Source organism: Podarcis raffonei, chromosome 2 (genome assembly GCF_027172205.1).
Source record: "Podarcis raffonei isolate rPodRaf1 chromosome 2, rPodRaf1.pri, whole genome shotgun sequence".
Lineage (NCBI taxonomy): Eukaryota > Metazoa > Chordata > Lepidosauria > Squamata > Lacertidae > Podarcis > Podarcis raffonei.
The window spans coordinates 51045430-51071168 of record NC_070603.1 but is presented as its reverse complement, the minus strand read 5'-3'; the positions used below and the strand labels follow the sequence as shown (position 1 = coordinate 51071168).

General features: G+C 44.6%; 1 protein-coding gene across 3 annotated transcripts in view; it reads left to right on the top strand.

Annotated features, from left to right (window-relative positions):
- Positions 1-1044: 1044 nt before the first annotated feature.
- The window catches only part of PPARGC1B (PPARG coactivator 1 beta), a 108214-nt gene continuing 83519 nt past the window's right edge, over positions 1045-25739 (top strand). Inside the window, exons 1-2 of one of the 3 annotated variants that reach the window (XM_053376565.1) lie at positions 1572-1634; positions 16660-16809. Coding sequence is in view for 1 of the 3 variants with exons in the window: in XM_053376563.1 (XP_053232538.1) it covers positions 1551-1634 (84 nt within the window). In the remaining 2 variants the exon portion in view is untranslated. Of the gene's footprint in view, positions 1635-16659; positions 16810-25739 lie in introns of all 3 variants that reach the window. The other 2 variants (XM_053376563.1, XM_053376564.1) reach the window with 2 other exon arrangements.

Genomic DNA, 25739 nt, shown 5'->3' with positions numbered 1-25739 from the left:
CTAGAACAAAACTTATCAGACAAGCTTGAAACCTGTCTATCCCTGGTCCAGGACATTCAAATTACATGTTTTGCACCGTTCAGTGGAGTGGCTGCTGGCTGGCTCAAAGCTGCACGTATGATTTCTCTCTCTCTTTGACCATTGTGTTCTCTTTTCATGTTCTTGTCTAACATATTGATTGAGAGGAGCGAATGACAGCTGCTGTGCAAATTCCACACCTAAGAACCACAATGTGTCAGCTCGGCAAGCCTTTCAAAAAGAGTTAGCGGGCCGGGAAGTGGGGTGGGTGGGCAGAAGGCATTGTGCTGAGGTAATGGGAGAGTCTGTAGAGCAGCATTACCTGCAGATTTAGCTTTCACATCAACTTCGAGAACAATGTGCCCAGCAGGTCTACCCAAATGTTCCATTTCCCCATGAACATGGAGCTCTTCTGTTCATACCGCACAGCAAGCCGGCTAATATCACACCTGATTGCTTTTGACTTACCCTGAGTAACAGATGCTTGTTCCTGGCCAAGTGAGCCGGCGGGACGCGAACCCCCACTTGGAAGAGTAGATTGGCTGGTTTAGCTCCCACATCTCTGGTGCGTAGGTGGGGATTACTACCTCATCTGGAGGGGGGGCTGTCAAGGGGTTGCAAGAACCAAGCAAAGGCTTTAATATTTGAATGTGCATGCTGAGCCAACCTGTTCAGCCAAAGTGAAGGAAATGTTGACGAAAAAGAACCTCAAACTGCCAAAGCGCCATTAACGTGGTTATACAGCATAGCATTATTTCTGCCCCCTTATTTCTGTCAAGTCAAAGGGGGGGGGAGGATGCCAAAGGAATTCCTTGGGAAGGGGCAGCACTTTAAAGGCCGCACACTGAATGAGCCTGAAGGGGAAACTGAGGTAAAAGGGGGGGTCTCCTCCTCGAGTTTCTCTCCGCGCCAATTACAGCTGTACTCTGGAATACACGAAGCAGTAAGAAGCGGGGCGAGTTTTCTTTGGTGGTGGGGAGCATGCGCAGAATCCCCCCCCCCCAGCAACAGGTAACCACCACAAGCTCCGGATCAGGTAGCATGAATCGTGGTGTAAGCCCCGCCACGTCTCCTTTTAGAAGTGAGGGCTGAGGGAAGAAGGATATAGAAATGAAGTCCCGTCCCCACCCCCGCCACCGACCAAAATGTAAAAGGAAAGGCCTTCGCTGCTTAATGCTTAATACAGGTCACGGCGGGCGGCGAGCCTTTTAAGCGAGCTCAGCGCACCGCCTCACTTGCGCGCGCGTCTCTGGGCCCGGAAAGCGCGGGCCGCGCGAACCCTTCCTCCCCCTCGGCGTCTCTCCCAGAACGAAGCCCGCCAAAGCGGCGGCGGCGGCCGCTCCCCTCCTCTTCCTTCGCCGCGCCTCCGCCGAAGCCCAACCCAGCCGAGCCTCCCGCTGCCGGGGCTCCTCCCAGTCCCAACCGGCGGGCTCCAGGCCCCGCCCCGCCGCCCGGCTCGGCTGGCTCCTGACTGCTGCTCGTGGTGGCTGTTGCCGCATGCTGTTTCGTGCCGTTGCCGGAGGAGCTGGAAGATGGCGGAGCCGGGGCCGGACTGCAGCGCGCTTCTGGACGAAGAGCTCTCCTCCTTCGTCTTCAACTATCTCACCGACAGCCAGGTACGGGCTCCGGGCGCTGCAGCCCAGCCTCCTCCAGGCGCACGCCCGGCCGGCCGGCACCTCTGGTTCTCGCAGTCTCCGAGCAGGGGCAGCGGGGGCTCCCGTGCACGGCGGGGACGGGGACCGGGGGGCGCTGAGTCTGGAGCGGAGGGAGACTGGGGTCTCGGCGTGCAGGGACCCCAGAGCCACCGTGCACCGGCATCCCCCCCCCCGGGAATGCCGTGTAAATGGGACTCAGATCTGTTACATGTCGAGGAATCGCGGGGGTGGGGGGGTATTGATCCCGGGTCTGTCATGCATCACGAAATATGGGGGACGCGGGACCCAGACCCGTCATGTACCGGGGAGCTCGGAACGCAAGGATTTCCGTTCTGACATGCACTTGGGTTTGGGGCTCACAAGGACGCCGCATCCACTCTGCATAGAATTTAGGGCTCCGGGAAGGAACCGGTGTGTGTGTGTGTGCGCGCGCGCTCAGACCCAACTTGGAAGCCTGGGGCATAAGACCCCACAGAACAGCCGTGCACAGGAGTGGGGAGGCGGGCGAGAGAAACATTATTATAGTCTACTTAGATCTACGAGGCACCTTGCATATTTCAGAGAGCGGGAAGTGCGTGTGTGTGAGGACTTTTGATTTCTCTGTAGCGGATCCCTTCCTTGTTCCTCTTCATGCCCCGACAGCGGAAAATGAAAGAGAGCTAGATGTACGGCTCTTCTGACAGATTCCAGGGCCCGGAGCCTGGATCTGTGCGGCTCTATGAGCCGGGATTCCTCCAGACACCAGACAGAATGGAGGAGCGTGGGGAGGGAGCGTGCATGCTTGTGCAGACGGAGCACAGCCCCGGCTGAGTTACAAAAGCAGCCGACTGCCCTGGAGGCCGGCGTGTGCTGCTCCTCTCCATGCAGCACTTACAGAGGATCCGGCGGAAGGAAGACGTAGTGTGTTCCTACGGCGAAGCTTCAGTTGCGGGTAGCCCACCCCCAACCCCCGCTTATTTCTGGGGCATGAACAGAAGAAACTCGAGTAGCCCGAACACTTTTCAGCACCACTCGCACGTGGACTAGTGGGTCACGCTGCTCTGCCGCTGCCCCAGATAACAAGCAAGCTGCCTTGCTTTTGCAGCGTCTCCCGGTTGGAGCTGCAGAGCCTCCCTCCCCTCTCCGCAAAATAAAAATAAAGAATCTGCCTACAGTTCTCTCTTCGGGGTTATCTTTTTCTCCTGGATGTTGTTAGGATGAGAGAGGTTGGGGTGCAATGGACGGGACAGTAAATAGAGCCGTTATTCTTTCCAGTGTGTATTTAATTCACACACCCCTCTTCCTCCGGGCATGTTCTCTCTGGAAGCGCGGCTGTTGCTTTCCTCCCCTTTCTACAATGTATGAAGGCAGGACTGGCAGCAATTCAGCTTGACTGTGGGGCAGCTGGAATAAATGGGTGCTGGATTCCCCCCCCCACTCGTCGCGCTGTCCTAGAGATTTGCTGGTGTGAGCTCTAATTTCTTGGTTGTGCGCGTGAGTCATGCGGGCTGCTCGCTATATACCTGCAGCTTTGGAGAGGGGGCGAGAGAAGAAGCGCGCGCGCGCTGGAGTGGAGGGGGGGGTCTGAGTTGCTACAAATAAGCAACTTTGCAGATCTCTCTCTCTTTGGACTGGGCTACATGTTAAAATCAGATTAAGGGTTTCTTGGCAGCCGTCGGCTGATCACGAGCGGGTGCCTGCTGGAAAGGCAGCCGACTGCATTCTTTTCCATGGGGAGGAGTGAGTGGGGGACTGTGGAGCCGATATGCTGCGAGACCATCATGCATCTCTCAACCCAGGAGCCTGTTGCAATCGCAAAGAGTTTTCCATGGTTACGATTCCAGTACCTCCCGTTGCCCTCCCGTTTTTCGTTTTGCTCTCTCCTCATAAACAGAGATTACTAAACGGCTTTGATTTGGGACATGGCACATTCCTCCCCCACTCCCTTCGCTTCCTTGAGTTTATTCATTTACTTGCATCTAGGAGAACAGAGCGAAGTCTGCTGTGTTTGGGCTCCAAACAAGCAGCGGTGCCCTGCTCTCGATCATCCTGATTTGTCCCTAGCGTCTTGTGTGTTTATGTGCCAGACAGAACTAGGCTGGACCTGCTCCAGCCCAGACTCGTGTAGTCTGAGCACCTCCGTTCCAGAGCCAGTGCTAGAGCTTACCGGTTTGTCATGGGACATGTTGGCAAGGGGAATTTTTCAGAGAATCAAGTAGGAGATGCTGACAGCTTGTTTAAAGAACTAAGGGCAGAATATTTTGTAAGCAGGGTCTGTCTGCTCCACCACAACCGCGCAAAAAATATTTATGGGATGTTGGGAGGGTGGATTAGGAAACTCTGCTGGATCAATAAAACACTTGTTTGCTTTTGAGAGGAGTGGGGAAGAAACCTTTGGGATAAAAGTATTATGGGGAGTGAATCAAATACTCTGGTTGCCTTTCTATATATTTCTCCATATTGAAAAAGCAGAAACTAAAGTATTGCCTACTTTGTGGGGGTCAGGAGAAGTGAGACATCTTGCCTCATAAAAAATAGTTGGAAATGTAATTGGAGGGAGGCATGCCCTTGTGTATTGGACATGAATAGACACGCGAGTGAAAATGTCCAGAAATATCTTCACCGACTCTGTTGTGTGAGCAGCTATCCATACATAGGCAGCATTGTTGCTAATATATGATATGGAAACTGATTGCATTCATAATACTTGTGGTGGGCTGATCTTTGCTTGCTGCTGTTAGTCCCACTGTATTGGTTGGAAGTGCATTAATCTTTGGATTACACTTTCTCCTCTGCATGTGTGTGAGGGTTAAAGTCTGGAGTAAATCAGAGTGGCATGTGATTGCCCTGAAAAGGAAAAAGTTGTAAGTGTGCTTTGTACTTCTACCTTAACCTCTGATGAAACAGCAGTGAAGGCTCCAGCCTTGGCTTCTGTCACATGCTTCTTTTGTAACTATAAGCGGGAGGTGGTTCCTAGGCTTGCCTCTGACGTCTCTCCCCATTACTACTCTACAGTACTAGCCTCTTCTTACAGCTGGGCTGCTGAGTTCTCAATGAAATCTGAAAGCTGATTCTGCAAAGCCCCCTATGTTCCAGCACAGGATCAGATTATTCTTAAGAGGCTAAAATGTCAGGAGGCTATGGGATAATGAATATTATCCATTTCTTTCAGAGACCCTGAAGGATTTCAGCTTTTGTCATCATATATTATGGAGAACCCCCTTCCCCCTTCCTCTCTTTGCAGCAGCATTGCAGAAATTCGTGTCATGATGCTATGAATTTCATAGTACAGGTGAACCAGAGCCCGGTCCAAGCACAAGTAAAGGCATCTTGAGAAAAAGGTGCAATGAAATGTTAACCTGATTTGCCTTGGTTTTATATTCACATTGATAGCTGTTATGTATTGAGGGAAAGGATGTTTCACAAAATGACTGCATTGCAACAGATAGAGATTAAAGGCCTTTTCTTCTGCAGTCTGATTTTTCATCAAAATGGAGTTATTGTGCAGCAGTATGAAATGTATGATTTATGTGCAAGGCAGCATGATGCATTCTGAGCTACTCATTTCAAGTTTGTGGCCATTGTTGTTAATTCACCAGGCGTTGGAAGGTATCAGGAATTACTAGCATATACTTTTCTGCCTCTGTAGAAGAGCAAGAAAGCAGTTCGACTTTTCTGTTTTTCATTTGTTGAAGGAAAAATAACCATCATGATAACACAGGCCGCTGGCTTCAAGCTTCCCGGGGCAATATTTCCTCTTGATTTTCTCAGCATCTTGTTAACAGCTCAATTAATTAATGGTTGGAGATGCAAACAGTTATTGACCAAAACAAAATGGTTTGTCTTCTTTCAGACACATGCATACTTCCATCTATTTCATAGATCTGCATAATGATCCTTTTGGCTGACAAGAGCTATTGCTTCGAATGCCCGTTTCTCTACCCGTTAAATAGGGCAAAAGCATGGGTATTGTTTTCCTTGACAGTATAAGGGAGATGTTTCTTGGTAGAACAACATGCAAGTGTCCTTTGAGTACCTGGCCAGCACACTCTGTTTGAAGAGGTGAACTCTATATTTTGCCCTGCTGTGCTTCCACTGTCTTGTGAACCTCAGTGGCGTAATGGAGAGAAGAGGAGTGGTAGGATAGTTCTCACCTGATTCAGGTTTTACAGTCTTGAATGGGCATTTGGTGAAGCCATCATACCACCTCCTCAGGGGTGCGCAAACACTGCACAGACTTGTTCACACCAACATTTGTGACCAACATACATGACCCTGGTCATTTGTGGGTGATGATGGTAGCCTTGTTTGTTTTTATTGTTTGCATGTTTATTTCACATGGAAATGATAAGCTTCTTTTTTATTAACACTGCTTTATTTGCTTTGGCAAGTGTCATCAATGGATTGAAACAGAAAGATGAATTATAAAGTCAGAAGAATTGTGCATTTAGAGTCCTTTTTAGACTGTATCGCTTTAAATTGCAGGCAGTGGGTCGCATATTTGAATATCCCTCATTCCAAAAATGCTCTGCCTGCAAAAAAAAAAAAAAAAAGCTGGCATGTCAATGTTTTCTCATAGCCTTCTCCATGACAAACTAACTTTGGACAAAGTGGGTAACTTTCCATCCTCACCTGCGTTCTGAAATGGTATAATGAACCACATGAGCCTTTTGAGTGGCCTAAGGAAACAATTCTACACAGATTTACATAGAAGTGTATTCTTGTGCAATCAAAGGGATTTGTTTCCAATTGTATGTGTGTGGGCTTTGAGTGTATGGCAGAAATCATGTTGATATGGGAAGGCAAGAGGTTAGGATACATAAGCTCTGGAAATAATGTTGTTTTTTGTGGCATTATATTGTAAGTGAAACTTGATCTAAATTGCTTTTCCAGTGTAGATCCCACTCAAAGAGGTGTGAATTTAGTGCCAGACAGCTGTGTAGACTGGACTCCCGGCTTATTCACAGTGTAGGCAGCAGCCAGGAGTAGTTTTTCACCATAGACACAGCCATTCCAGACCTTTCTGAACCATTATTCCCCAGAGGAATAATACTGGGTAGTTTTCATGGAGTTTTTGCTCCTAGACCTTTCTGCTGAGAGAAAAGCACCAAATATGGCACATAGTCCAGATAGCTTTTGGCTAAGAGCTGATTGACACAGATGACATATTTATAGTCTGGAGTATGCAACTACAGTGACTGACAGTTTCATAGACTCATAGATCCAGAAGCACATCGTATGTAACTTCTTGAAATCTGGACAGTGATGCACGTAGTTGTACTTGACTGCCTGCATTAGTGTCTATCAACTGGCAACTATTCTCTAGGGAGTCACAGACACATTGACTTAGAAACCAATACATGGGGCTGCATAGGGGGAAAGCGAAGCACAAGGCACATTCACATAAGGTAGCTGACCACAGACAACAGCTCTGGAGTGGGGAAAATCCACCTGCATGTTTTTGATTCTGTGGCTTTAATCCACACAGTGGCAACTCTCCTATAGCACTTAAATTCCTTGTGTTTGCCTGGCAGAATAGGGTGGTTTTTCTGGCAGTTGTGGATGTGCGGAGAAGCATTCTAAGCTACTCAAAATGTCAGCCAGCCAGCCAGTTCCAGAGTTGGCTCATGGCACTGCTGTTTGTGGCAGACATTCATGGCAATGAATGGCTTTTCCCTTATTCTTGGCAAACTGGGTTCTCTACGGAATATGTGACACCTGCTTGAAGGGACTGTTGGGGGTATGGGTTAGTGCTGCTAACACTGAGGAGGATCCATTAGTTCTTCTGCAGCTTTATAAGCAGGTGATTCTGAGTACAGTATTTTCCATTGCCAAAACACACCGCTTCCAAGATTGTATTGAGCCAATCCCATTTTAATATTTTTGTACAGGTAGTTGATTTTCAGCAGTCATCTCACGAACTCATACATGTCGACTACATATGTCAGAGCGGGTCATCATAGATGAAAGGGGCCTTGAATATTTGATCCAGGAGTGAATAAAATTGATCATGAACATTGCCTTACTCAAGGTCTAAAGTTTCTTTCAATTCACCTTCATATTGCCACAAGAGTAGGGCCCGGATGTGTTTATTCATGAGTTGCACAGCTGTCTACCCTTTCATAGGTCCCTTTATTTCATGATTTAGTGTATTTCTAAACATAGACCAGTTTTTTCCACATGCTGCAGATGATGGAGGAATAGGTAAGAAGCAAATAGGTAAGAAGCAAGAGGAGTCGGAGGCTGTGTTGTGCAAAGGCCTTGTTACTGTGTTGCAGAATCATGATATATTTGGCAGAATCCCAGACTACATTTTAATGAATGCTCTGTAAATTTAAGATAGGAATGCTTGTATTTCTCTAAAGTAGGGCCTCCAGATCTATTTGACCTTTGGATGCTATCAGACTGTGAACTCTCTCCAGTCATCATGACCAGTGTTGATGGGTGTTGTAGCTCTGCAACATCTGGAGGGTCACAGAGTAGCTACCCCAGCTCCAAAGCCAGTTGCAGATCTTCACTCTATTTTAGTGAAAGTCTACTACTTTCCACGTACTGGGTTGGGAAGCTGAAGGAGCTGAGCATGCTCTCAAAACTGCTGTACCAAACCATTGTTAAGAGATGCAGGAAGTAAGAGGTGGTGTGTAGTAGGAGGATTTGTCAGCTCCCTGTGTATTATATTGGGAGGAGGTAAGGCATTGACAATGTTGAAATGATATCTCTCCTACATTCCTGTTGAGACTGGACAGTGCTATGTGTTTTTATTTTGGTGCTCAGGGGAGCAATAAAAGATGGCTTAACGTAAAATATGAGCCTCCAGCCTTGGCAGTAAGATGAGTGGAGGGCCATTTTCATTTAATTAAGATATTTTTCCATTTCCTCCCTATCCCCCCACCCACCATGTTGCCTCTGAAAATTATGAATGTGCTGCCTGCAGTTCAGCCAATGAGTAGCCTGGGAAAGGAGACTTTCTTGCAAGTAAACCCCCTAGGTTAGACAATTCAGATCCTCTTTCAGATTGTGTGTGTGAGAGAGATGTTATACTGCTACTGCTACTTCACCTTTCTTTCTTGTAAAGCTTCATTCCTAAGCCTGTTCACTAAAAAGCAAATCCCATTGAAATCAGTTGGACCTATGTCTGAGTAAACATTGTCAGGAACAGAGTACAAGAGTTCAGAATTGTAGTTATGTAGGACTGAGGATCCATTGGGAAACTGCCATTAATAGCAAAATGAAAGAATTACGCTAGGAGTGGATTATGTTGCATGGAGTAAAATTGTATTTACTTCAGGTAAATACAATGGTACCTTGGTTCTCAAACTTAATCCGTTCTGGAAGTCCATTCCAAAACCAAAGCGTTCCAAAACCAAGGCGTGCTTCCCCATAGAAAGTAATGCAAAACGGATTAATCCGTTCCAGACTTTTAAAAACAACCCCTAAAATAGCAATTTAACATGAATTTTACTATCTAACGAGGCCATTGAGCTATAAAACGAAAGCAATAATCAATGTACTGTACTATAAAATAAATAAGACAGTATTGTAGATGATGACAATTTAAATTAATTTTTTTCTTACCTGCACTGATGATAGTCATTGTTTGGATGGGAGGCTTTTATCCATTTCTGCAGTCACACAATCAATCAATCAGTAGCACAGTCATAAAAACAAATTAACTGAAAAAGCCTCAAAAGCACAAAAGAAATAGCAAAAACAAAAGCACCAAACTCAATCCATTCTGGAAGTCTGTTTGACTTTTGAAATGTTCAAAAACCAAGGCGCAGCTTCTGATTGGTGTAGACGCCCCGGAAACAATAGCCAACAGCCTCATTGGATGTTCAGCTTCCGAAAAACGTTTGAAAACCGGAACACATACTTCCGGGTTTTCGGTGTTTGGGAACCAAGGCATTTGAGAACCAAGGCATTTGAGAACCAAGGTACCACTGTATGCACAAGTTCAAGCTAGGCAGGCTCTCAAGGTGGCCTTGTGTTTCTGCCACCAAGGGCACCCTTTTTACTTGCCAACCGTCAAAGGTGTTTCTTATCAGGTACCCTTTTGAAGTCTCTGGGACTATATGCAAGTATGTGAGAGAGTATGCTATTGTTGACCAAAAAATATACTTGCCAGGGAGAGGTAACCACTACTGAACTCATGTTGCTTCCTTCTGGGTAAACATGCCAGAGGGGATTGGGCTGTAAAGCCCTGAAGGGCACCTTCAAATATTTTGCTGATATGTACGGAGCCTCCAGGAAATGCCTGGTTGCCATTATTGTCTCTGTGTGATTAAGAAAGGATTGTAACTTTTTGTATAACAGCTCCCCTTCTGTCTAGTGAATCCCTTTGCACTGGAGTAACAATGGTGTGTGAGAATTCATTTCTTGTTTTCTCCTTTTTTGAAATATTTTTCTTGGTTTTTTTTTAATAGGATAAATAAATACATAAACAGAGGAAGTTATCTGTTCAATAAAATATGATGATACAATTGTATCACACCATTATCCTTCCCTCACTCAGCAAGCAAACATTCTAATTAATTCAAGTGGGCCCCCACAGATAAAATGAGGCATCCAATGCATTTCATCAAATTGTTTCTTTTCAGTGACCATCATCTAGCTTTCAGTGCGCAGGCCAAGAGGAAAGCCAAACAAACACATGACCAAAAAAACAATTGGAGATGTTCTTGTAACTATATATATATATATATAAACTGGAAGTGAATTTTCTAAATATTTACCCCTGTTAACTCAAGTAACATAACTCAAGTAAATGGTTAAAAATACCTGGACCCCCAACATTGTAATAACAACAACTAGATAGACTGCCCTCCCGCCTCCACAATTCTACCCTTGTAACTTGCTTCTGCCACATACCACCATTGCTCCAGCAAGAGGACTTAGAACTAATACCTGAGAACTAATACCATTTTGACTGTACAGTAAGTGGCCTAGATACACTTTAAAATATATAGGGGAAAATTATAGGTATGCATGAAGTCTCAAAATTAGCCCCAAAATCTTATCAGAGCAGTGTGGGTGGAGAAGGTGAAGGGTCATTCTTCCCTTGTCCTATGGTATCTAGCAGTGCCTCATTTCAGCAAGTGGATTGCCTCCATGTGCATCATATAAGCATCCAGGTGAGGTGGTCTTAACTTCTAATCCAGCCCAACTAGAATGGCGTGAAAGCCATAAACAATGGAGCAACAGTTAGACATGTAGTAACATAGCAGGATATAAGGAAAAGAGCTGCTGTAAGCTACCACAGAGGATAAAACTCCCTTCTGAGAGACAGACAGAGACCAACTGGTTGCATCAAACAGTAGATGATACTGGACTGGATGGACCACTGGGACTAACAATATATGACAGCTTCATATGTTCTTGATTATCCTTTTAAGTGTGAAGTTAAATGTGGTTAACGCCAGAAATTCCATGGGAGAATAAAATAGCTCCATGAATTGGCCTTCAGCTGGGTCCCTTTCTGTTGATCAAGAGAGATTTCAGCTGCAACTAGGCTAAATTTCAAATTTTATCTTTTTCTGGGTGGCAGCTGTTGATTCTCTGGAATTCAAGCTATTCACAGTGAAAGGGAAAGGGAAATAGAACCCCCAGCCACGCTGGAAACTTACTAGGTGAATGTACTCTAGGCATGAGGACAGATTCCTTTTGGTTAATCATTGTGGTCTTGATTAGCTGACTTGGCAAGGGCAAATGATCACTTCTATAGGAAGGCTGAAGTCACCTGCCTAGGCAAAAGTCACTTACAGTGCCCTTTCATGGCTCCTATTCATTTCAGTGGGGCTTGTGCAGGAGAACTGTCAGGTGGATTATGCCCTAGGAGAACAACTGTGGAAGGTCTTACCATGAACTGGTTGGAATGTGTCGCCTTTTCTTTATGCACAGCTTAATCCTGTGCTGCCAATCTCAGTACACCACCACCAGCATTTACAAAAGAAAGAAAGAAATTAATTTAAGATATTAATAGTCAGATAACAAAGTGCCAGATTAACTATCCTGGTCCTCAAAGGCTTTCCCACGGCACTGCCATTCTTGACTGACCACAGTTATTGCAAGGAGGTGGAGATGATCGGAAGGTTATTTTGTGTGAAATCATTTGCAGCTTCCCTGTCAAACTCAGCACATGGGAATTGCTCTGTGAAGTAACAGAGACCCCAGGGGTAGTGTTGCAGGGTGTTCCCAACTGCCTGCACTTGACAGAAAATGAGCCACCACAGACTCTGCCAACTATGGCTTCAGACAACAGATTCAAATCCCAAAGAATGGACTGCAGAGTTTCTTGTCTGATGGAGTGGTTGATGAAACCACTCCTAGCTTTTGACTCTAAATGATATCCTGGGCACAGTGATAAGCTCTGAAGCATCTCAAGTCCGTAAATGTAAATGATTAATGGAGACTGAAATTCATCAATGAATGCATACTTCTTTCCTGTCTTCCCCCCTGCTGCCACTGCCGCAACCACAGGGACATACTAGATATTTTAAGAAACACAAAGCTGATTGGCAGTTGCCCCTCTAGCTTATTTGTTTTAAAGCGTTCCAGTGATGGAGATTCCTTTTCTCCTCAGCAGAATTGGTGCCAACACACATTCAACTGCTGTGACATCTATACAAGCAGGGTGAGATTCGGTGTCAGAATCAGAAAATGAACTTTGTATTTTCTTATACAGTAGATAAGTTTCTGAGTGTTTGCAGGTGGGCAGAAGTTAGATCACTGGGAGACTTGCAGCAGAACGACAAGAGTTTCCAACATAGTAGCAACTACAACATGACTTTCCCTTGCTGAAATGAAGAAAACTAACTGTGGGGTGAGGGTGGGGGACATGTATGTGGAAGGGCTGTGTGCATAGTCAGTTCTGGCACTGAAAACCGATTCCTGGACTCTGGATGTTCTTAGAGGCACCATCTTCTTTATTTCTAATTATATGTCTTTTGCATGTGACTCTCGTTCTACTAAAAACAAAATAGATCTAACAGTCAGCCTAGCCTTATTCTAAGCTATCTCTTAATTTCAGTCAGCAGTAAACAATCTGGCCAGTCAGGTGAATGATGTAGTGCCTGGTGCAGGTATCTGTATTGGTCCTCAAAAAAGCAACATCTGAAGAGTTCTATCTTGGGGCTGCAAGAACATTAATGCCACGTCCAAGTCAATACAAGACTATCAGGTTTCAGAAAGCTAACATACAGGTGTGTCTGGAACTGCAAGAAAACCACTTATTTTTCAACTTCACTCCCCTTTCCCCTCCCAAAGTGTGGCTTAGAGATGGGATGATCGCTGGCTGGAGAATCCATTTCTGAAGTGGGTTTAGCAAAGAAGAAGCTGGTGAAACAAGAGTGTGAATGAGGGTTTTTGGCTAACATCCAAGCTAGCTTGGATGGACTTTGTCCCATTTCAGAATCTGAATAAATCAGCAACCACCAAGGTAGAAGTGGATGGTTGACTGTGGGTTGATTGGATTTCGTCTCTGCTAGCAGTTCTTGTGGTATAAATGCTAGGAAGTGGCACCACTTATCTAAGTTAGTGATAACACGAAGGAGACATTAGTGTTGATTCACCTGCACCCCACCCCTTTTGCAAACCTTAGCAGTATATTGATTTCATTATGTGCTGTATTTATATTTCGTTTAATGTTGGGGCATATGATGGAATGATGGTGGGACAGGTATGCACATTGAAAGCTAGCCAACTGCTCATCTATAAGGATGTAAAAAAAGCCCTGCTGGATAAGACCAAAGGCCTATCTAGTCCAGCATCCTGCTTCCCATAGTGGTCAACCTTTGAAAAGCCCACAAGAAAGGCATGAGTGCAAAAGCCTTCTCTCCATGTAGCTCCCCAATTATTTGGGTATTCAGAGATATGGTGCCTCTGTTCCATCATGACTAGTCCCCTTAGCAACCTCTATGAATTTCTAATCCCCCCTTAAAAAGCCATCTAAGTAGGTGGCAATCACCACATATTGGAGAAGTGAATTCTGTTGTTTATCTCTTATGAATGGTTTGCTTGCAGTGGAGTCTTTCCTAGTGGCAGCCATGGTTTAAATTATTATGGGTGGTTGAGACAACAGCCCCACTATCACCACCACCATCAGTGCATTAGAGGATAAGACTGTTTCATTTATAAGGAAAACTGTTTCCATGCTTGTAGAAGAATAGGAATGCCCTGAAGCAATTTGAGTATCACCCGGAAAGGTCTAAAAGGAAGCTTATCAAACATTCCGACCGATTCCTTGTGGTTTAGCTTTCTCCTCTGTCTGCATGTATTACAATAAATTATTCATTACTGTTCCCCTTCCCCTTCAGTCCATTCCTCGTTCAGGTATGTTTGGAGACTTGAACTGAAAGCATCTTCATCTGTTCGTTGCTCCTGCTTCCGGGACAAAGTTTTAGAGATGTTGGCGTCTCTCTTCCCAATAGCTGCTATGGATATACTTATTTCACTAGTGATATCATGTTTGAATTTAGTGTTGCCAGAGGGCTCTGCATTACCACAAATTGGTGTGTGTGCCTGAGAGGATCTGTTTACTCACATAGCAAGAGGCAGGGGCACACGGCATAGGCTGTCCAGTAAGCTAACTGCAGCTTCAGGTACACAGTCACTAATTCTCAATCTGATTATGGCATTTGTACCTGGATTCAGCTATTGTAGCTCCATCAGTGTTATGTTGCAGTATATTGGCTATTTGTCCGACACACACACATAGAGAGAGACTGCTCACCAAACTGAGGAACTGGATTCAAGACCATTAGACTTGGAGGAGAACTGGATTAGATTTCCACCTCCATTATTAACTTGGTGTGCCACCAAAGAACAAGCTGACTGCAATATTATTAATTTATCTAGGTAGCATGTAGTTACCCTATATTTGCAGCACAAGTTCTCAGTATATGGGTTGATGTCAGTGATATTTGTATTCTCTCACTTGGAGGTCCGTTAGGTGACCCCTGAATCAAGTATAGCCAGCCTTCTCCCTATGCCACAGATCTTCATAGTCTTTGCACTAGTCCCTTCAAACCATCTTTTTTCTTTTCTTTTTATGGTCTGGATTTCTCTAGGATACATCTTTCAGTTATTTTGGCTTTCAATCCAAAACTCTTCTTCAATCAGCCCTTAAAAGCAAAGTTGCCATCTGGCTTTTATATTATACCACACCTAATAATGAACAGTGCTCATTTTGGTTTTTGACCCTTAAAGGCACATATTATATATATATATTTTAAAAAAACCTTTGCAGGATTTTGTTGGCATATCTCCTTCTGTCATCCAAGTGTCTCAGGCACTTTGGTTTACCAGAGTGCACTACGATCCACCTTCATTTTGGAATGCCTGGCCTTGATTTACCTGGAATTGTTCTTTTTATTCTTTTTACCCTACACTGATTAGCATTCAGAGATAGGACTGAAATGAATATGATAATGAAACAAACTGTTAGAAAGGTGAAATGCAGTTCTGTGCAGCCCCCATCCTCCCAGAAAATCTACATGTATTTGGAGTCCCATAAGCAGCAGTTGCTTTTGTGAAGATAAAATAATCATGTTAAATAATACACATTGCACAACTCTGCCATGTGATTAAAAGCATCCTCCCTTCTTGTGAGCAGGTTCTGTATTCAGCCAGGGTTGCAAAGGGAAGAGTAGTGGTGACACCTCAGAATGATGAATTCCAGGGTACACAGCAGGTGTGACATTTGGGGATGGGAGGAAAACAAGGCAAGGCGAGTGCCCTTCACTGCCCTGATATTTGGTACACCGAGTACATTAAGAATACATCCAGCTCATTTAATGGAGGGGAGGGAGGGAAATCTGCAGTTTGCCCTTTAAAAGCCTGCAATAGAAAGGCAAGCCAATGGGTGCTATTTCCATTAGTTAGGGATGGCTTCCCAAGGCTGCTTGTGGCCGTTACGTCCTTCAGCTGTTTGGCTGAATAGTTTAGTGGTAGCAGCAACTGAAAAAGGCCCTCAAAATGCCAGGGAAGGCATACCTGTGAGTGAATGGAGAGTTCCTCTGCTGGTTGGTTGTGACACTGATTCTCGTGTTATTTGTACCCAGCAGAATCACATACCAGTACTGTTGAACTACATTGATGTGTTTGCAAAGCATGCAGCTGATTTCATGCAAATATGTATACACTCAAAGTCTGTAACAGGGCAGTATAAGCCCACATCCAGATTAAGAAGGTATGTGTGGAGGGGCTTCTCCATCAGTAACTGAAGCGGCTATGTTGACACTTGAAGTAGGAAGTGCATAACTCATGAAATGGTGAAAGATTCCTGAGTGATAATCATTAAAGTATTTGAAAACGCTTGTGTGGTTTCAGCTGTAGTCTTTCTCTTAGATAGCATTTCTGTTTGAAGAAATGGCATTTACCCAGTATCCAGAAGTGCCATATTTGTTGCTGGAAAAATGCAGTTGTTCCCACCCCCATTCCTTCCTTAGTGAGCACATTGATTGTGATACAGATCATTGAGTGGAATATATGTTTGCAGGAGGGAAACAAGAACCTACCTGTGCAGTACCCAGCGTTTTGCTCTTCTGCCCCCTCCTGATCTACATATAAGGTAGTAAAGCAGATGAGGAGGGAGGGAGGAGTGCCCCCTCCTGTGATTCTGTTTGGTCCCTTTGTTCCCTTGGGGCTGGCAGCAATTTTATTTTATTTTTTGGCAAAATACCTGTTATTCAACGTTCATGATGCATGTGTCATTTTTCTCATTTTTGTAATCTGTTGTGTTGATGACGACAACACGCTGTACGACTTTATTGTGTGGCAGATTTGGCCTTATAGAGTGTTCCTGTGCAATTTATTCCTGCAGTAGTTGAAGCAGGCACCAGATCTCTATGATAAGACAACCCACTGCACCAGGGTGAAACTCACTCTGACTTGCCCCATGTGCTCTCAGTTTTTGTCCAGAACCTGCTAACTAGCAATTCTCTCTCTCTCTCTCTCTCTCTCTCTCTCTCTCTCTCTCTCTCTCTCTCTCTCTGTGTGTGTGTGTGTTTAGAGAGAGAGAGAGATACCTTCCTTTGTGGTTCAGATACTCTGGCTGAGGCTTTCCTGATTTAGACTCTGTTATTCAGCCAAGCTGCTTGAAGTGCGAGCTGATCGGTCTTGTGATTTGGTCTCTGGCTGACTGGAACGTGCACAGGATAAGGTTTGCTCTATATTTTCCACAGGGATGCAGAGGATCCCTTGGTTACTTGACTGTTTAGCTCTGTGGTTTTCCCGTTGTTGCCTTTTAAAGGCATCAGTCTGTTAATAAAGGAAAATATGCTCAGAGTTTTGATTCTGCATGTTCTGTTGGCCCCTTGTGGAGCATTCTCTCTCTCTCTCTCTCTCTCTCTCTCTCTCTCTCTCTCTCTCTCTCTCACACACACACACACACACACACACACACTACCTCCTCCTTTCTTCCCCACCCCCCTAAATAAAGCATTGCTACATCAGACGTATGAAGTTCTGCCTTTATGTTAAGATTCCTCAGTTGCTAGTTCTCCCATTTATTCATACCCAGCAGCATCACATACCAGTACCATTGAACTACATCGATGTGTTTACAAAGTATGCAGCTGATTTCATGCAAATATGTACACACTCAAAGCCAATGAATGCTCAGAACTATCAGGAGAGTTAACCTATGGGAAGGCAGGTTGTACTTCTTTCTTTTGTTTGCTTGCATACTTGCTTTTTTGTGAATGACATTTGTATTAGCTTTTCCCCAGGCTCTTCTCCTTACCCCCAGTGGTCCTGCACTGAGGAACAGACTGCCCCAACTTTATTACCCTTATGATTCCAGAGCTTGAAAGTAAAATTGCTGTGGTACAAGCACTCTGTCCACCCACAAATGAGGTTTTGTCCCCTTTTTCTTGTGAACACATGTGAAAAATCTAAAGTATTCCATATTTAAAAAAACACGAAGTTACAGGTTCTACTTTGTCCCAGACTTAGCCATTTTTAATGCCAGGAACCAAGCTTGCAACAGGAAGGGAAAATAGATGGAAGTGCCCCTGCCCTGGGCAGGTACAGAGTGTATTCCCCTCCCCAATGAGTAATTAGAGAGTGTCTTCACATAGCAAGAATTAAGGGGAAAGATTACCAGGCAAGAGGGTGGTATGTCTAGACAGTCTTCAGTCCTGGCATCAAGATCCCAGGGTTTAAAAAAACCAAAAAACTCTGGGAGTCATGAACTCTTAGATCCTGCTTTCCTATCTTTTTCTTTCTCCCTTTAGCACCTAGTGTTGACTGTGACAGACAAATGCTGGGAATGTACCACTTTTTTCTTATAGCCACCTGGTCTCTGTCTGGTCATGGAGGCCGAGAAAGTAAGCCTCTGCAGCATTATTCCATGCCATCAGAACCCATCATGCGTACAATGCAATAAATAGGGCCATAAGCCTTTTACGAAGTCTATTTCCACTCTTGGATCCGGGATTTAATGCATGGCTGCTTAGAGAGGCTGAGGATTTCAGAGGTCAGTGGGGCTAATTGCAAGACTGAGAGCTGGTCAGGACAAGCAGGGCTGCAGGTTACCACACATACTAGAGAGGGAAACCAATCAGCAGAAGAACCAATTGAAGTTCATCGTGCAGGGATCTGGCGTGACCATACAGAAAACAGGCATAACTATGTTGAATCATTTTGTTGTGCCAGTTGTGCTCTTCAGAGGATTATAAAGAGCATGGGCTTTGAAAGCCCAAGTGAAATCATGGCTTAGCTGGGTGCAGCAAATTATGTGTTGGTGGGGGACTGTGCCACTTTCTAAAGTTCTGCCTTGTGAGGAGAAAGCAATGCAGTTTGGTGCGTGTCCTTCAGCAAGTATGTATGTAAAGGTCTGTTTGATATGGGTTTGTGATTCTATTGATGGGGCCTTCCCATGGGCCTTTCTCCTTGGTTGCTTCCAGGTTGCTTTCATCAGGGCTAATTCTGTTGTTTGATTTTCCTGTTTTGTCTGCCAGTAAAAACACACACACAACAATTCCTGATTTAAACCCTCATGTTGAGGATTCTGTTATCCTCTCTAAGACTCCAGATAGGCAGGTGGACATTAGGACTGGCGTATCATCATTATCTGTGTGGTGCCAAAAAACCTTCTGGATGATTTACAGACTGTAAAAAAATACGTGGTCTTCCTTGTCCCGAAATCACAAATGGAAAGAGCATGTAGAAGAGCAAATGGCTCAGCATCACTCATCCGGCTGGTTCCATGATGTTCATGGTGGTGAATTAAGGTGCAGCTGTGGTGGCCATTTTCCTGAGGGCAGGTCTCTGGTTTGTGGGGGAAAGGACTGCATGAAAAATACAAGCAAAACAAACAAAACCCTTGGTCCTGTATGAAACACAGCAGGTGGTTTAATTTCTTTTGGAAAGGAAAAGCGTTTGCTATCCTGAAGTAATACCTGAGGATTCTGTATCTTTAGGGCAGGGGTGAAGAACCTATGGTCCTCCAGATGTTGTTGGACAACGTCTCTCCACATCTCTATTGGCCATGCCCTCTGGGGCCTGATGAGTCCAACAACATCTGGTGGACCACAGGTTTCTCAGCCTTATTTTAGAGGGAATTTCCTAGAGGGTATGGGCTATAAGAAACACTTTTCACTGTGTATACACCAGCTGGGGCTGATTTCTGCTGAGACTTAGCTCAGTAGCGGCATTAAAACATTTCCCCTGTTATACACTGACTGATGGTTCCCTGTGCTGTGCTGCTTGTGCTTTCCCTCAGGGCACAAAGGTCCTACATAGCCTCAGGGAAGGTAGCGAAGAGGCTGCCCCAACAGTCCTCTCAGGCCCTTGGCTCTTAATTTAGCCCAGTTGAATACTGAGGATGGCATATCTGCAGGTAGAATCTGAGTCCTGACAGTAAAACTAGCAGGGATGAGACTCTCACAGCCCAGCTGAGCTTCAAGTTCCTCCTCCATGAGGACTTAAAAAAAATATTCTGAACTGTTTCCAGTGCAGGCAGTTTGATCTGAAATAGATTGGTATGTAGATAACTCAATGTAGGCTCAGGTGACTCCTAGGCACCTTCCTTTTCCAATCCCTGCTCCTTTTGCTTACTTTCCTTGACAATCCTCTGTCGTCGTCTTGTGAAGAAGTGATGATGTTGTCATGGTAACCAGTATGGCTGCAGTCTCGTGGTGCAGCTCCCATGCAAGACGCACTAGTAATCTAAAAATAATAAGGCCCCTGCTCATTTCTGTGAGAAGCTGATCTGGGTTTTGTTTTGAGACAGGAGGAGCAGATGTTTATAAGTTGGGAAATGCCTTTACACCAAAAGAAAAAAGAAAAGAAAGTTCTGTCAGTTCCAATGCTAGGGTTCATAGTTGGCTTTTTGCTCCCAACCTTGTCAGTGCTTTGAGGTGTCAACTTTACCTTGTGACAAAGTGGCAGGGAAAATACACTACTGTTCAGTGACAGTTTAGCAGCATTTCATCTTCTTCGCTGAAGACATTGCCACCTATACAAGGAAGCCCAAGGAAGCATACCATTCCTCTGGGGACGATTACAGTAGGAACCAGATTGAAAGCTGCTACACTCTACTGCATGGTGGAGTAAATGTAGGAAATACGCAGTTCAGATGTGATGATGCATCAAGTTGCCCTCTGTCGCATAGGGCAACCTGCATAATGCTTGTTTTCTTTGCCACAGTGTCTGCTGCTCTTGTACTGGGAATTTCAATACCCTCTCATAAGATGCAGACAGGTAGTGTAGTAATTTAAACACTGCCCCTCATTTTTATCTTCAGAGTGCCCAGTTTTGCAGTTATGGTGGGGAGTAAATCTCAAGCAACTCTCCTAAAGTCTCTGGAATTTGCAGAAGTGAGGTTTTTCTTGCCTTCCATCCCACTTGCCAGACAATGTTCACTTCAGTGGCTTGCCAACTTCTCCGTTTAAGCGTGGGAAGCAAATGCTTTTAAAGACCTCTTTATCAAAGTGGAAGCAAAATTGTGTTTTCCATGGTGGCTTTCCTGAAAGCAATTAATCACATGACTTTGTTTTATCCTTCTTTCCCCCCTGGGGTGCCATCTTTACCAGACTGCACCAGAGACTTTTATTATTATTTTCCTCGGAACATCTCTGAGGAAAACAGGTTGCCATTTTTAAAACTCAGTGCCAGGAGCAGTCTCTGAACTGGTAGGAAGATGGATCTGCATAACTGAGATAGGATATGAATTTTGGAGCTTTGTGTTAGTGTCTTCACGAGACTTGAACTTCCCTGACCCTGCAAGTCCTTTTATTTCAGGACACCTGAAAGCAAAATGGTGGAGCTTTTGACTTGAGGGCATCTGCAGATTCAGTCAAAGAAGCAACCCAATTCTGGGATCAAGGTGAAGAATCTCAGTGTTTTTTCCAAATCATGAGCTAATCTCCCTCCACCCTGGTTAATTTTTAGCTTGCTGTGACAATTTTTTCTTAAAGCAGGAAAGCGGTAGATTCTGGTGTCTTCTGCATTATTGTGTACTTTATTGATTTCAACTGTAATTAAAGAGACAGTGCAGTCTCATGTTTATAAAACTCTTCTTTTTCTGCAAGCATGCAGTGCAAACACTTCTCATTCCTAAAAATTCTTTGGAATGGTAAGATTTGCAATAAACTGAGTATACTTGGTTCGTCACTGTGTCTTTTTACCTCTTTGTGGTACATATGAAGACGATTCTTCCACATTCTGGTTTGTGCTCATTTGGGGAGCTCCAGGAGCCAGTTTAGACAACAGTTTTAGTGCACATCCACCCCCTGCATGAAGCCTGGTAAATTCCTCTTTAATCACTTGGCAGGTTTGTTTGGTTGTCTGTATGTATAACAGTCTTTGATTTAGCGTCTAAACTTTAAAAGTGTGGAATGGCACTGCAACATGTGCATAAGCAAGGTTACATCGGTGTTACAATCCTCAGTCTTTAAATTTCTTCCAATCTTCTTCCACCGACTCTTCTCCCTGGTCTCCCTAGTCCATCACCTTCATCTGCCACTCTTCCAGGGTGGATAAATCTTGTGTCTTCCAATACTTTGCAATAAGTATTCTTGCTGCTGTTGTTGCATACAAAACCCTAGCTTCTGGTGGCGACTGCTCTCTGCTTTTGGAAGAGGAATAGGCACACAACCTGCCAACTCACAGCTTCTCAACTACTTGTAATTCCACTAACTGGGGTATTTTCTTCAACTCACTTTATGAGAAGTACTAGTTTCCTGGGATGCCTGTGGAAGTACATTCTGCAGGGCCCCTTTTCCTTCTCTTTCCCAACTTCAGGAAGTATCAAAGAGCATCCCTTTTTCATCTTCTTGTGTTTACTTTCCTACCTCCATCCTACTCACCTCCACTGGCCTCTGCCTTATTCCGAGTCAGGCCATTGGTGCATCTAGCTCACCACTGCCTACACTGGCTGGTAGCAGCTCTCCAGGATTTGAGACAAGGGGCCCTCCCAGCTATACCTGGAGATGCTAAGGATTGAACCAGAAACGTCTTGCAGGCAAAGCAGATGCTCTGCTATTGAGGTGCAGCTCTTCTGCTTCTCTTTTTCTCCACCAAGTGTTGATTAATCTTGAGCCTCACTATGCCCAACAAGGTTGGGCAGGCTGCAGCCCTTGGCCTGCATTTCATGGGACTGGCAAAGTGGGGCAGATGGGTGGAAACATAGATAGCAAGAGAAGGAGAGGGGTGGTGGTGTCCTGCCCATCTCTGACATGTGGCCCGTGGCCTTGACAGATTACCTCCCAATGGAATTCAGCACCAGAGAGAGAAATGCTCCCCCCCCCACCTGACAAGCAGCATCTGACAAAGCTGTGTTTTCCACACACAGCACAGTCCTAAATCCATTTAGCCGGAAGTGAGTTCTACCAATTTCAGTGAGATTTCTTCCCATGTAAGGATTGCAATGCTGAAAGTATAGGAGTTCCGTCTGGTCATGATGCCACTAGATGTTCCAGAGGAGGATTTTCCCAATTTTGAAGCACACAAATGCCTTTGTTATAGTAATATGAGAAAAGCCACCATGCTTTATAGAAAAAGGTTGATAGGAAAAGTATAACTAAAGGTGTAAATGAATAATTTCCTTAGGGAAGAAAGTGCATGTTATATGTGAGCATGAGATCTGCCACTTGGGAACATTGTACTATGATACCTGCAAGCTGAGAATGTAAGCACACCACCTTTACACCGTTAAAACATCAGGCACACCATGTCTCATTTTAGCAAAGCTACCTGCAAAATATGTATGTGGAAGTATTTGTATTTATGCAAAAGTGTATATGTTTGAATTTAAGGGTGTGCTAATGAACATTTTTCCTGTAGAAAGACGTGTGCCCACAGATTTGCATGCAGCAGCGTGTATGCACATTTCTCTGTTTCTCTGTGTAGTAACGTTCTTGGACGTTGCCAGTAAGAGTTAGCAGCATGATTTAATGGACAGTTTTGGGAATCGGTTCCAATTCCATCTTCAATCTGACATTGTAATTGGTGCCACCTGCTTTCTTTCTCATTCTCCTTCGATTATTCAGCTGTGTAACAGGGAGGGAAGGGCGTGGGTGATTCTCGCAGGTCTATGGAATAAAGCGTGATTGTTGGTGGAACCCCTACGTACAGTCCTGGTATGAGGTTTAGTGATGAAATGAACATGCTGCATGAAAACAGAGCTAATGGTCTGAAGACAAGTTTGCTCTTCTTAAGCACCCATTGCTATTCCCTTTTGATGAGCGTGGTTCAGAGTTGGAGTTGTGTTTGAAGGAAGATGTTCTCCTTAGAACAGGGGTGACAAAGTGGTGCCTTCCAGATGTTGCTGGACTCCCAACTCCCATCACCCCCAGGCATCCTGGCCAAATTCCAGGCATGATGGCAGCTGAAGTTCAACAAAACTGGAGGGTCACGCATCCATGGTCTAGGAGGTGCTGGAAATTTCAGCAGCCAAACATTTCTGGATGTGGGGGTGCTATTAAGAGGCACAGGAACAAAGCTTTGCCTGATGGCATCTGGCCATCATACCAGGTTTGGTGCAAATGAAATATGCTTCTGCTGGAAATGATTGATGTACGGAACTAAATAGCCCATCAGCTCACCAGCACAGTAATCATAACCCTATTTAAATCTGTGGAAAGCTTATGTTGTTATTGGTGGGTAAAGACTGCATGGTCATGCTGCAATCCTGTCTGTACTTACTCAGGAAGCAGTCTCATTCAACTTAGTGGGACTTAATTCTGAGTCACCTTGCACAGGAACAGGCAACATGTCTCATCCCTATTGCATTGTGACAGGACCTGTTGGATATCAATCATTCCTGACATATGCTCCTCCATTCTTTCTGTCATTTAAACTTGCCCTTAGATCTCATAATTTTCCTAGCAACATTTCCACTAGTTAAGATGGTAATATTTTCACACCTTTCAGCCAGGTCTACATAGTGTCATTTTAACCCTTTGTACTCAACCTTTCCATTGGTAGCAGTGGAAGACAGTTACATCCTTTACATCTGTTGGTTAAGATGGTGTTTATTGTTTGTTCCGCATGCCCCATTTTAGCCCATAGCTCTAACTGATCTTGGATTTGACATCAAATCTAGAACCCTTGTTATCTCTGATGTTGATTTGCCTGACCATTGGCCAGCTGTAGCATAGTGGAAGACAGGATATTAGACTGAGCTAGAGATTATGGGCTTTGTGTTAAATGAAGCATGGCCCTACCTAATTATATGTTGGATGGGATGCCACCTTCTCTGGCTAATAAAAAAGTTGAATGGGTCTGAGGGATTGTTCTTGTTTGGCGCTCGATTGCTATGTTTTTTCCTGACCAGTTGCGTGTCATGCAGAAATCCAACTGGTAGTTTCTGCACAACAGTGAGAAAACCTTCACCTGTGTAGCTCCTGCCTGTCATACAGCTGCTAAAAGGCACAGGAAGTATTTTATGGGAAAACTGGCAATTTGAATAGTACCTTGTCATGTATATCGCAGATCTTTAATATACAAGGAGCAGGTGGAATTGCTGAGATTTTAATTTGAGCTTTTGCAACTCACTCATTTGTTGTATTGTAGAAATCTTTTCCAGCGTAACCGTAGGAGATTTATCTTCTGCTTGATGGTAGCAGGGCAGACAGAGCAGGCAGTGAACAAAATGAAGTCTCTCTGGAGCTATGGCTTAGTAAAAAGTAGTTCTACCAGTTTCCTCTCCTTTCCCATTTCCTTCTCACTGGAAATGTTTGGAAGTTTGGGTGTGTGTATATGAATGAGTGAGGGCGGGCAGGGACAAGGTCAGACAGGCACTGAACAAGCTAATCACGTGAGGCCATTTGCTGCCGTGTTACAACCTAGTAAAATATTACCACTGTGCATAACAATGCAAAACTCCTGAACTTTCACCTCGAACCTGCTGCTCTTAGCTCTGTAGAATCAAGCAGGAACTCAAAAGCCATTGCAGAATTTGAAAGGCAGGTTAATGCAGACTAAAGGTGAAAGATTTGCATACAGGGAGACGATCTTCCTTGTACTGGTTGCTGTTCCTCCCATGACTGACATCTTGGCACTCAATAAGAGTTGCTGAGAATTTGAAAACAGTGAATGAAAAAGCAGGCGGGATTATGCTTTTGCTTATCCCATATACATCTGAAGTTAAGTCAGTGTGGCGCTGATCTGAGTGTATGCACTGATTTTGCAAGAGTAATTGGCTTTTGCCTCCCTTCCCTCAGCCTGCCAACTGTCTCCTTTTGGAGCACTGGGTGGATCAAGTATCCTCAGTTCTACCCCATTTGCATCCTATGGCACGAATACTCAGTTTCCTCTTTTTCATGCATGTCTCTGGGCCTTGCTCCCAGTCTGAATCTGTCAGGTGGGCAGTGGTGATTCCTTGGAGACTGCTCCAAGTATTGAATGATGCAGAGATTTTGAATGTTGTCTGGGACCGTTCCTTGAGTCTTCCTTGTTTTGTAGGTAAATTAGAACTGACAGGTTCTCTTCAAAGAGTGGTTGGGATGAGGGGTGGTCATAGTAACTATTTATTCATCCTTACAAATGGCCCCTCTGGTTGTCCCAGGACCTGTCCAAAATGTTTGGTCTCCCTTTGCCCTCCTCTCTCTCTCTCTCTCTTTCTGTCTCTCATTCCCTGCTTGC